The sequence below is a fragment of the Vombatus ursinus genome, unplaced genomic scaffold (genome assembly GCF_900497805.2).
Source record: "Vombatus ursinus unplaced genomic scaffold, bare-nosed wombat genome assembly UNPS02010552.1, whole genome shotgun sequence".
In the NCBI taxonomy this organism is placed as follows: Eukaryota; Metazoa; Chordata; class Mammalia; order Diprotodontia; family Vombatidae; genus Vombatus; species Vombatus ursinus.
In genome coordinates this window covers 1-12,286 of record NW_020950330.1, presented here as the reverse complement: position 1 = coordinate 12,286, position 12,286 = coordinate 1, and the positions used below count along the sequence as shown (strand labels likewise).

General features: G+C 39.6%; 2 protein-coding genes across 3 annotated transcripts; one reads left to right on the top strand and one right to left on the bottom strand.

Annotated features, from left to right (window-relative positions):
- Positions 1 to 217: 217 nt before the first annotated feature.
- Positions 218 to 524, bottom strand: LOC114037807 (small ubiquitin-related modifier 2-like). 2 transcript variants are annotated; one of them, XM_027854780.1, is made up of 2 exons: positions 371 to 524; positions 218 to 313 (listed from the first exon to the last, which is right to left on the bottom strand). In XM_027854780.1, the coding sequence occupies exons 1-2, from the start codon at positions 522 to 524 to the stop codon at positions 237 to 239; spliced, it is 231 nt and encodes a 76-aa protein (XP_027710581.1). In that variant the 3' UTR covers positions 218 to 236. The 2 variants fall into 2 exon arrangements, with proteins under 2 accessions (XP_027710581.1, XP_027710580.1); XM_027854779.1 differs by having other exon boundaries at positions 218 to 524.
- A 614-nt stretch (positions 525 to 1,138) lies between these two features.
- Positions 1,139 to 11,110, top strand: LOC114037806 (coiled-coil domain-containing protein 32-like). Its single transcript, XM_027854777.1, has 3 exons — positions 1,139 to 1,216; positions 7,285 to 7,540; positions 10,935 to 11,110. Exons 2-3 carry the CDS (start codon positions 7,297 to 7,299, stop codon positions 11,093 to 11,095), a joined length of 405 nt encoding a protein of 134 aa, XP_027710578.1. The 5' UTR covers positions 1,139 to 1,216; positions 7,285 to 7,296; the 3' UTR covers positions 11,096 to 11,110.
- The last annotated feature ends 1,176 nt before the right edge of the window (positions 11,111 to 12,286 follow it).

Genomic DNA, 12,286 nt, shown 5'->3' with positions numbered 1-12,286 from the left:
TGATGTTGATCATAACACACCATTGGCCATTTAGTTAAAAAAAAAAAAGCATTATGCCCGTGCATACACACCAGTTACTTTATGTACAATAAAGGAATGGGGGAAGGGAATCAAAGAAGAGAGAAAACTATGCTGTAGTAGTTAGGATGTGGATGAACCAAATCTTGGTTTTCTAACTGTGAATGTATTGTTTTCCTTGGGAGCACAATTGTGGAGTACAGTTGCATGTTCTCTTTTTAGTAAGCCCCTCCTGTCTGCTGCTGGAATACATCAATTGTATCTTCATTCTCCATTTCCAACTGTGCAGGTGTGTCTGTTTCATTGATTGGTTGCTCATCAAATCGGAATCTGATCTGCCTCATTGACAAACCCTGTCGTTCACAATAGGCTTTCATTAGTTTAGAAAGTGGCGTGTGCCTCTTAATCTTAAATTGCACCACCGAACCATCTTGCGCTGCCACCTTCAAATTAATGTGGTCGTTGTTTTCAGTCTTGACGCCTTCCTTGGGCCTTTCATCGGCCATGGCGAGTCCGGGGGTCTCCTCAGCCGCCGCTTCACAAAAGAGGCAACAGGATGGTCGGCTCCAAGGGAATCGGGGGAGAAGCGGCAGCGATAGGAGCACGAGAAGGAGGAAGATGATGGTGGTGATGGTGAGGGAGAGCCAAACAAGCATTTATTAAGCCCCTACTAAGTTCCAAGAACTGTCCCTAGGAGCTGGGGATAGAATCAATCACGTGTGTGTGTGTGTGTGTGTGTGTGTGTGTGTGTGTGTGTACACAAACATACATTCATTCAGAGAAGGTATGGCTTCCGCTCTAAGGACAAGCAGGGTTTAGGGTGCGAGGGAGCAAACCCGCGCCCGCCACTCCGGGGCGCAGGTCCCCAGAAGGACGCCCTACCGGTACCTCGTCAGCGATCCCACTCGGTGGCCCTAAACCTCGCGCCTCACTCTCCAGAGACCCACCGCATGCCACGTGCTCTTCGTCTCCAAGCAACGGCTGCCCCCGCCCCCCACCTCGGCCTCGCCTTCGCTCTGAGCCTCACTCCGCCAAGCTTCTCCCTTTAGCCAATCCTCAAGCAGAATGTTAGCAGCTCTAAAGGCGATTGGAGGAAGAGCGGTGCTTATCACTCGGAGACTCCGCCTGTCGGGTCATTTTGGCTGCGAAGGCGAAGGTGGAGACCAGTATTCTGCGGCTACCGGAGCCAGCCGTTGGGGTAGGTGAGGGAGGGACCCGGGAACCTGGGACCCTATCTCCGACCACTCTTCTCCGCCGGGGCGCGGCTCCATCCGGGCCGGGGGGCGGAGCCGTGGCTGTCATAGGGGTCTGGACGGTTGACTTGCTTGGCCGGCCCCAGGCCCAGCCCCACCTCGGAGCTTGTTGGAGCCGGTTTCTGGGGCCTGACAGGGCCGGGCTCTGCCACAGTCCCCAAGCTGCTGTGAGGATTCAGTATGTGGAGGGATGGCTGCTGTGCAGCCGACCCGGCTAGAAGTCCTCGTCCATCGTTTTCATTTACGGCCCCTAGAGGCCAGCTAGGCCCTCGTGAGGGCACCTAGCTCCTCCCATGGGCTCCTGCACTTGGAGATCACCAAAATAGTGGTGGTGCAGATCAAGGACAGGTCACTTGCCTGGTTTGTTCTCGAAGATATAGGAGGAAAAAGATAACACAGTCTCAGGCAGTCTAATAAATATTTATTAAGCGCCCACTATGGACCAGGCACAGTGCTAAGCTCTGAAGATACAAAGAGAGGCAAAAGATAGTTTCTGCTCTCAAGGAGCTCACAGTCAAATGGAGAAAGCAACATGCAAATAACCATGTACAATCAAGATAGATACAGGATAAACTGGAGATAATCTGCCGAGGGAAAGCAGTAGCATTAAAGAAGGGGTTAGGAAAGGCTTCTTGTAGAAGGTGGGGTTTTAGCTGAAACGAGAAGGAAGTCAGAGGTGGAAATGAGGAGAGAGTCCCAAGCATGAGAATGTGAAAATACCCAGTCAGGAGATGGAGTGACTTACTCAAGGAACAGCAAGAAGGCAAGTGTCGCTTGGTGGCAGAGTAGGAGGGAGGGATATAAGGTGTAAGAAGACTGGAGAGGTGGGGAGGACAGGTTATGAAAGGCTTTGAAGATCAAACAGTATTATATTTGATCTTGGAGGTGTTAAGGAACTACTGGAGTTTGAGTAGTAGGGATAACATGGCCTCTCAGCTTGAGGCCTATGTGGATTTATGGTTAAGGGCATGGAGGTGAGGTGCAGTGGAAGCATTCAATTCATCAGGCACTGCCTTTTGTGTGCCAGGCACCGGAATACAAGACACAAATATGACAACTTCTGAGACTAAAGGTGCCTGTGCAATTCTAGGAAGAAACAGCACATACAGAGAAGTAAACAAAATCTATGGAGGAATGATGGTTGGGGACTGGAACACTAAAAACTGGAATAATCAGGAAAGGGTTCTTGTAGAAGGTGGCATTTGAGCAGAGCCTTTAAAGATGTTATGGATTCCAAGAGGTGGAAGTGAAGAGAGAATATTCCAGGTGTGGGGGACAACTTGCAAAGGCATGGAGGCAAGCGATGGAAACTTTTCCAAGTTCCAAGAGCTTGTCTCATAAATAGTAAAGTCCTTATTAGTACATTGAAGATCTAAAAACCTAAAGTTGGGCTTATTTCCTTTGTCAAAGAGTGCTGCAGTTTAGAGTTAGGAGACTTCAGTTCCGGTCCTCCATTTGCTACTCACAGTCTTGTATGCTCTTGGAAGGTCAGTTAACATTTTTGGGACTGAGTTTACTCATCTGTAAAAGGAGGGCATTGGAGCTCCCTTCCAGCTCTTGAACTCTGATCCTAAGGGCAAAGAACTCTGCATCCTAGTATGAACTTGATTGGAGACTCTGGTTTCAGATGCCTGATATGATACTACCTTTGTCATTTTAAACAAGTCATTCTACCTCTCTGGGTCTTTGCTTCCTCATTTGTAAACAAAGGAACTTCTCTCTTCCTGTCCCTGTGCTACTGGAGGAAGTCATGCAACAGAATTGGGTCCCCTACAAATTTATCCTATCTCATTTCAATTTGATTGATTTTCTATTCCTCTCACCTCAGCAGCTGTTCAAATCTTGTTTTCTCTCCTCAAGCCCCCAGTGGTGCCCCTATACCACCTGTAACTCAACTTAGCAGTTGTCCTTGTCTCTTTTTTACTAAGAATGTCAACACATTGAGCTTTCTCATTTTCCCAGTACCATACCTCAAAATCATTTTACACCTTTAAAAATTCATGGATTCCATTTGTTTTTACATCCTTTCCTTTTTGAATATACTCCCCCTACTTTATCTGTCCTTTTCCTTCTTAACTCCATTATCTGAGGAATAAATGGCCCTTTTCCTTGCCAAGGCCAGTGTTGCTACTTGTGCCCTTTTTCTGTCCCCTTTCAAGGGGACAGTTCAAGAATGTTGTCCTATTGATAACTCCTTTCTCAGATGGGTCCTTCTCATTGGTTTCTTCCTTGCTGACTACAGACATGTCTAGATCTCCTCTGTCCTTAAAAAAACCCAAAAACTGTGTTGATGTCTCTTGTTTATACATTACCTTCATTTCCCAAAGTAATCTTACACTCCCCTATCCAAAGAGCAATCTCTTATAATAAAGAGTAAATAAGAAAGGAAAATTAGGCAGTTCTGCAAAACTAACCAACTTATTAACTGAAGACAAATGTATATTCAGTGTACTTCATTCACAGTTATTCACCTCTAGGAGGAAAGAAGTACATTCTCATACCTCTTCTTTATGGCCAAACTTGGTCATTATAATTATGCAGTTCATATTTTTTGTTCGTTTCATTTATATTATTGTACTCATTGTGTATACATTGCAATACATATTGTTTTCGTAGCACTTAACACGTGGCAAGCACTTAATGAATATTTTTTCATTCTTATTTCTGTATACTTCACTCTCTTTCAGTTCATGTAAGTCTTTTCATGCTTCTCTGTATTCTTCTTAGTCATTTTTCTTACAGTGCAGTAATATTTCACTGCATTCATGTACCACAGTTTGTTAAAGCTTTTCCTCAAATGACGGGTATCTACTTTGTTTCTAGTTTTTTGATGCTACAAAAAGTTTTGCTGTAAATATTTTGGGAAGGTGTATGAGAGTCCTTTCTGTCTTGGGGCACTTACCTAGTAGGATCTCCCTTATTCTTAAAAAATGTCCAACTTACCTTACTATCCCCTCAAACTACTGTACTATGTCTCTCTTCTTTTTTTATTGGCAAACTCTGCATGCCCTCTCCCGCTTTGGCTCACTCCAAGCCTCATTAGGGTACCTGCTAGCATCGTAGTTGCTGCCAAGTAGAACCACACTTCCCCTTCTCAATCCCAGGATGCCCAAGGGCCCATCCCAACCTTCCTCCCAAAGCTCCCTTCTCTTTTTTCCCTCTTGGAAAGATGTGGAACACTCATCACTCTCTTTGCTGTAGAATCTCCCTACTTATACCCACTTACTAATGGTAGTGAGCCCCTCACTTCTGGGCTCTCTACCCTGCTAGACAGTCACCCCAGTGTATCCTAAGGACTCCTGGGCCTTGCTGTCCAATCAATTAATCAATAAACAATTATTAAGTGTCTACTATGTGCCAGGTATTGTATTAAGTGTAAGATACAAAAAGAGGCAAAAGATTCCTGCCTTTAAGGAGCTTACAGTCTGTTGGGGGAGAAAACATGCAAACAAATGTATACCAAGCAAGTTAAATATAGGATTGGTAGGAAATAATTAGCAGAGAGAAGGCACTGGAATTAAGAGGGGTTAGGGAAGGCTTCCTGTAGAAGGTGGGATTTTAGTTGGAACTTAAAGGAAACCAGGGAGGTCAGTAATCAAGAGTGGAGAAGGGAGAGAATTTCAGGCATGGGGGACAGCCAGAGAAAATACCTAGTGCTGATAGCTAAGTGTCTTGGTCATGGAAGAACCAGAAGGCCAGTGTCACTGCATTGAAAAGTATGTGTAGGAGGGAGTAAGGTGTAAGAAGACTGGAAAGGTAGGAAGAGGCTAGGTTATGAAGTGCTTTGCATGCCCAACAGTGTTTTGTAATTGTTTCTAGAGGAAAAAGGAAGCCCCTGGAGTTTATTGATTAGGGATGTTGGGGGTGGGGTAGGGGCTAGAATATGTGATATAGTCAGACCTTCGCTTTAGGAAAATCACTTTAATGGCTGAATGGAGGATGGATTGGAGTAGGGACAGACTCAAGGCAGCAGGCTATTGCAGTAATCCAGGCATGAGGTGATGAGGACTTGTACCAGAATGATGGCAGTGTTAGGGAGAAGGAGGTATATTCAAGAGTTGTTGCAAAAGTGAAATGGACAGGTCTTGGCAACAGTGGATATGGGGGGGGGGGGGTGAGAGATAGTAAGGAATCCAGAATAACTCCTAGGTTGTGAGCCTGAGGGACTGGGAGGATGTTGTTGCCCTCTACAATAATAGGGAGGATTTGAGATGGGGGAGGGTTTAGGAAGAAGAATAACGAGATCCATTTTGTACATATTTGAGTTTAAGATGTCTACTGGACATCTGGTTCTAAATGTCTGAAAGGCAGTTGGAGATTGGCAGAGAGGTTGGGGTAAGATAACTGGTAGACATTCAGTCTCTCAACCTTTAGGACCTCTGATCCTTTCATTCTGTTTATATAGGTCTCTCCCAATTAGAGTGTGAGCTCCCCAAGAGCAGGAACTGCCTTCTTTTTTTCCCTCCTCCTCTTGCCCCCACCATTGTTGTGTATCACAGGGTTTGGCGCATAGTAAAGTTTAATAAATTTTGTTTTCATTCATTCATGGTGAGGTATTCCAGAAGTTCCTGTTTGTGGATGGACATACTGATTGCATTAATCCTTAGAACATTGAGAGCCTCTTGGAAAAGATCCCAAGGAGTTTGGCTTGTCCATTCACAGAGGAAAAATCCAAGTGGATGAGGAATATCTACTGCCCAGATTGCAACATGCATTTGAATGGACATTATATAGAACTTGTCCAAGATGAGAACATATCTGGGACAGTAATTGGGCCCACAGTTGAACAGAAGGGCAACAGTGTGCTGAATTGCTTTTGGGAAAGCTGACCCCAAGCTTCCCATAAAAGCAAAGTCACAGCTTTTCATTACTTTAAATTGGTGTTGCTATATGTTAGAGAGATATGGGATATAACTGTTTCTGAACTAAAAATGAGTATCTCACAGGGAGCAGTGAAGAGGGTTGTGAAGGATGTGAACAAGCTGCAGCATAAAATATCAACAAAGAACTTCAAAGAAGAGCAGGAGTAAAACATGTCATCAAGGAATTGTATATGATAGAAAGAGAAGATGGATTGGTCAGATGGCAAGAACAAAAAGATGATGGGTAGATAGTCAGAGTATTTCACCCTCTTGCTGTTAGAAGGAATCGACATAGGCCTTCAGCATGTTGGGTGGACCTCCTGTGGCAAACTTTTGGGAGGGAATAAACGAGTTCTACAGGATGGGCAGGCAAGGATTCAATGTGAACTGCATCATTGTAGGTAATTTATGAATTAATAAACTCACCTACCCATTTAAGTACATAAAAGGAAAATAACATATATAAAACAGAAGCAACAGATCGAGATGTGGAGTAAATGATAAAATACATATGGATGATCTTTTTTAAATTCTAAGTTTAATTAGTTGTAAATAGGTTTTGTTTTTGTTTGAGAATAGTACCTATTTAAATTAATTTTAAAAGTAAATAATGAAAAAAATTTAAACCTTAAGCCAGAAGAGATAACATTTCATCTTTTAGCTTCTAGCAGTGTTACCCACATATAAATCTTTTTTTTAAAGTAAACATTTTATTGCTATTCTTTTTATGTATCACTGTCATTTCCCATTGACTCTCCCACCCTTTGACCTCTAGAATCCTTCTCCAAACAAAAAAAGTATGGTTAAATAAAACAAATCAGCACATTGACTCTGCCTGACAACATCTGCTACATTCTATACATACCATCCACCATCTCTTCACTGATAGGAGGGAGGCATGCTTCTCTGTAGTTCACTGAAGTAACAATTAGTCACTGTTTTGATCAGAGTTCTGATGTCTTTCAGTGTTGTTTTCCTTTACATTATTGCCACAGAAATCCAATGAAGTTAAATTTCTTTGAAAATAGCTTCTTTAAAATCTTATTAGTATCTCTTTATTTTTCATTAGACAAATGGAGAGCTGGTTGTAATATACTTTATCTATGGAACCTTAAAGTCAGTTCTTGCAAAATGGTATGTATGTTTTTCAGCTAAGATTCCAAATGAAATCATTTGAGAGCATTGATTCTGCTGTTCCAAGGTCCAGCCGGGACCTTTGGGCAGAAATCTGTTCCTGTTTGCCAAATCCTGACCAGGGGGATGATCCCAAAGGTGCCTTCTCTGATTCCTTTATGGATTTATCTTCTGGGGGTGAAAATGAGAGAGAGGCTGCAGACTTGACTGTTCAGCCAGATCTAAAGCCTTGGACTCCATTGCAGGATTCAGAAGTATATTTAGCATCTCTAGGTGAGTACAGAGGAGCTTCATTGTCAGTATGGTATCATGGTAGTGAATTTTCTGTTCAGTTGAATCCTCTCCTTTTAATTTTCTTGTCCTAAGTGGTGTTTTGGATTATGCTTGTGTTTTTTAATATTTTTTTAAAAGGCTGTTGGGGTTAAGTGACTTGCCCAGGATCACATAGCTAGTAAGTATATGAGGCTGGATTTGAACTCAGATCCTCCTGACTTCAGGGCTGGTGCTCTATCTACTATGCCACCTAGCTGCCCCTGGAATATGTTGTTTTGAAGTCTCCCACCTTCCCCTGGTGTAACTTGGCTATCTAACTAACTCTTCCTGTGCGTCACTGCTCATGCATATACTTCTTGTTGAGTATTTTGCTTAAATGATTAGGATAATAATGCCTGCATTTCCTACTTTGCAGGCTGTTGAAAGGATCAAATAAAATAATATGTGTAAAACATTTTGCACACCTTTGCTACATAAACAAGTGATTATTCTGTGTAAGATAAGATTGTTGGAGAACAGATGCTATCCTTTAAATATTGAAAAGGATTAGACTTGTTTTGTTTGATTCATAATAAAGACCAATGAGTTACTGAAAAGCAGGTTTTGGCCCAGTAAAAAGTTCATAATGATTAGAGCTGTTTTCAAGTGGAATGGATTGGATATTTGTGAATTGATGGCTAGATGACCACTTGTAAGGGCCATAAGGGGGTTCCTCCCAAGTTGAACTTAGTGACCTCTGAATTTTTTTTTCCCAGTGCTGTGACTCTGGGATACTACAGTGACAGGACATAGGATATGTCATAAAATAATATATTTAAAGCTGGAAGGGACTATTCCAACACTTTCATTTTAAATATGAGGAAACTGAAGGCCCAAAAAAGGGTTATGTTAACTTGCCCAAGGTCACATAGGTAGTGAATATCTGAGATGGGATTTCTGACTCCCAAGTCCAGCACTCTATTCCTTGTACTACAAGTTGCCTCATGTCCTTTGATATTTAGGACACACCCATATCTCATTAGTAACCTATTTAGAAACTCGCAAGTTGGTTGCTTCTATACCTGATTAATTTCATGTATTTTATTTTGATTTTTATTAGCATTATTTTTAGATAGTGACATTTCTTAAACTTGTACCTAGATCCTCAGGGTGCAAAGAATTTGGAGTTTTGCCTTCTTATTCACTGGTCACATCCTATTTTTTGTGGCATCTGGTCCATTCTGAAGAATTATATGGCACTTTAAAAAAACTAAAATGTATAAAAATTTTAGGAGAAAAAACTTTTTAAAATTTTATAATGCTCAATGAGATAATTGTAGGAACCTTGATGATCAGGAAGTAATAATGATAATCATTGTTTTAGTTTTGGAGAAGGAAATTTAACAGAAATACAGATGAAGGAGTGAACTTAATTTTTAAGTAACAACATAGAAAGATAAAAGGGGAAGTTTTCGTGCATCGATAGAAAAGAGATAGTATAGTGGGGAATGATCAGGAAGATGAAGATATCAAATTAATTTGTTGGGATTCTGTCAGGGCAAAATAAATGAATCACAGGTATGGCTGAAGCATTGCAGCATGTTGTTGGAGGTATCTAGAGCATTTGTTTAATGACTGATAGAAAAGAAGTAAAAGGACAAAGATCCTTTTGACTCTGTCAGAGCCGTAGGCTTAGTGGGCAGTCAGTACACATGTAATAATGAGGACTATTTCAGCTGATAGTGACTGATTCTGAATGGTAGACTCCATTTTTTCTTTTTTATATTATTTAGGTGGGTGACTATACTTACCATAATTCCTTCTCTGAGAGGTAGAACCGTTATGGTAAACTGTGAAAAAGAGGTAGAACATCCAGAGAAAGAACTATGGAGTCTGAATGCAGATTGAAGCATGCTATTTTTTCTCTCTCTCTTTTTTTTTTGGAGGGGGTGGCAGGGTGGCTTTCTTCTTTCTCGTGGTTTTTCCCTTTCATTCTAATTCTTCTTTACAAGATGGCAAATGTGGAAATATGTTTAATATGATTGTACATATATAACCTATATCAGATTGCACACCATCTTGGGGGAGGGGGAGTGGAGGAAGGTGGAGAAAATTTAGAACTCAAAATTTTATAGAAGTGAATGTTGAAAACTAAAAACAAATAAAATTTTAAAAAAAGAAAAAAAGAGAGGTAGAATTGATTAGAGTATATAATGATGGCTGCTATACTACACTGACTAGATTTCCTTTTATCATCTTGGAGTAGAGGGCTCTGAAGAAATGGACGCTTTCCATGCCCAAAACATGACTTTCCCAAGACCAGAACAAGCATAAATTTCATGTGTTATTTTTATTTTCATATCTTAACAAATAATTGAAAGAATACTAAGTTTAGAAACAATGACTTTATTACTTGAACTCTTTTCCCACTGTTGAGAAAATGAAATGTCTCAAACATTTAACACTTAAAGTAGTTGGTTTTCTTGTTGGTGATTTACAACCTGATAATAATTGTTCTTATCAATTTACACTTTTAAAAGTTAAAACCATTGTGAGTCTTAAACTTTTTTTTTGGTTGTCATTTGAAATGGGTGGAGCAGTCATTTGGCCTAGATTTTTACAGATTAATCCGTATGTTGTAAAGAAAAAATAAAATTGGGAAATTAAGTAAATGCCCACATTCTTTCAAGTAAGAAGATCTGTTTAATAATTATACTTAAAATGCAAATAAAATTAATTAAATCTATCAACACACAGCATATTGACCACATTCAAAGGGAATGCAAGATACCTTGGTTTATTGAGTTTGAATGTCTAGGCTGCAACTTGACCAACTTAAAAAGTCTCTCTCTCTCTTTTTTTTAAACCTTTAACCAAGAATTTAATCATAGAGAGATCTTAGAAGTTTCATGTTATTGAGTTCTCACCAAAAATAAATTAGTGTCTAATGAACTGTTGGATCTTTCATCATTTCTCTAAGTCATCTTTTCTAGTTCTTTCTCATGAGATTTGAAGAAATGATTCATGTCACTGTATTAAAAAGTGCCATATATGTTACTTGGAGAGATTATTGTTGAGTTGGAAAATGACAGTATTCACATTGTCAGGAGAAACAAATATTCCTTAGAGAATAGCGTGATAGGCTTTTGTGATTACCAAGAAGGTGTACATTTGCTTTGATTATAAGGTTCTGTAGGTTTTACTATTCTAGGGGTTTTTTGCTTCAGAATGGAAAAAAAAGACATTGTGAAGGTAAGAAAAAAAAAATGTTGGTTTCCCTTATCATAACTGATTCATATCCAAGGTCATTTTGGAGGAATTGATCAGTGTTGAAAGAACTTGAATAATAAACGTTGGTTTTTCAGATTTAGCTGAAATCTCATTCATCATTAGGTATCTTTCCTTTTCTTCTTAGAGAAGAAATTAAAAAGAATTAAGGGTTTAAGCCAGGAAGTGACTTCCAAGGACATGCTTCGTACCCTTGCTCAGGCCAAGAAAGAATGCTGGGATCGATTCCTTCAGGAGAAGTTAGAATCTGAGTTCTTTATGGAGGGTCTTGAGTCTGATGAGAGGTAAAGAGCCACTAGGCAATAATATTTCTTTATATACATATACCATTATTTGTTTCAGATTTTCTCATTATAGAAACAGTCTTATTACTGAGGACAACTTTCTCATTCCACCTAAATCAGAGGACAGTCCTTTGTCCTGATACTAGTTAATATCCAATAAAATTCTTTGTTTTTTAAAAATGTAACTTACATTTTTAGATATTAAAAATATCCTCAGAAATTGTCCCTTTAACAGGAAAGTGCTTTATTTATGTTTAGGCCTGACATGGATTTTTGGAATATGTGTACTGTATTTGCTAAAGTGAATGTTGCAGGCTACACCTTGGTTATGTGAGGGTGAAGTACTTAGGTGTGTGGCAGAGATGAACCAGCCCCCTATGTATACATTTTTCAAACTTATTGTTAATGATATATTTTATTTTTAATCACATTCAATTCTGAATGTATCCCTTCCTTCTATTAAATGAGCCATCTTTTGTACCAAGAATAAAAAAGAGAAAAATACTGTAGCAAAACCAATCGGCACATAAAAGTCTGACAACATATGCAGTATTTCATACCCAAAGTTCCCCATCTCTTCCAAGAAAGATAGAAAGGTACATTTTCTCAATTCTTCTCCATAGCTAAGTTTGGCCATTATAATTTGTGTGTATATGTATGTATATATATATATGTGTGTACACACACATATATACATATGTATATATATACACATATGTATGTGTGTATATATATACGTGTGTGTGTGTGTATATATATATATATATATATAATTTTTAAGGTACTTATTTTAGTTGTGTTCTACTTTTAAAAAATTCCCCTTCAGTAATGTTTACTGAGAACCTACCCCAGATATCATGGTGATATAAAAAAAAAAATCCAATTCTTACTTTTAAAGCTTGCAACTTAGGAGGAGACTATATATACACATAGAAAGAAAACTAATAATGCAAGACAGAATGTATTAAATGAATGTTCTGAATAATAACTGTAAGAGCAGGAGATCATTGTGGGCAAGAGTGGGAAAGAAAGAGACCCTTAACATGGTAGCTGTTCATATGTAAAGGGGAGTTTACCCGTTGGATACTTTTATCTTGGGAACTGCTTGTAGTGGGAAACAAGAAGAGAGCCACTCACTTTCATTGGGGGTGTGTGTGTGTGTGTGTGTGTGTGTGTGTGTGTGTGTGTGTGTGTG

Bases quoted from the DNA above. Each gene is read 5' to 3' on its own strand.
- LOC114037807 (XM_027854779.1), bottom strand. From the start codon at position 524: ATGGCCGATGAAAGGCCCAAGGAAGGCGTCAAGACTGAAAACAACGAC.
- LOC114037806 (XM_027854777.1), top strand. From the start codon at position 7,297: ATGAAATCATTTGAGAGCATTGATTCTGCTGTTCCAAGGTCCAGCCGG. The intron at 7,541-10,934 runs GTGAGTACAGAG...TTTTCTTCTTAG, and splicing joins AGTATATTTAGCATCTCTAG to AGAAGAAATTAAAAAGAATT.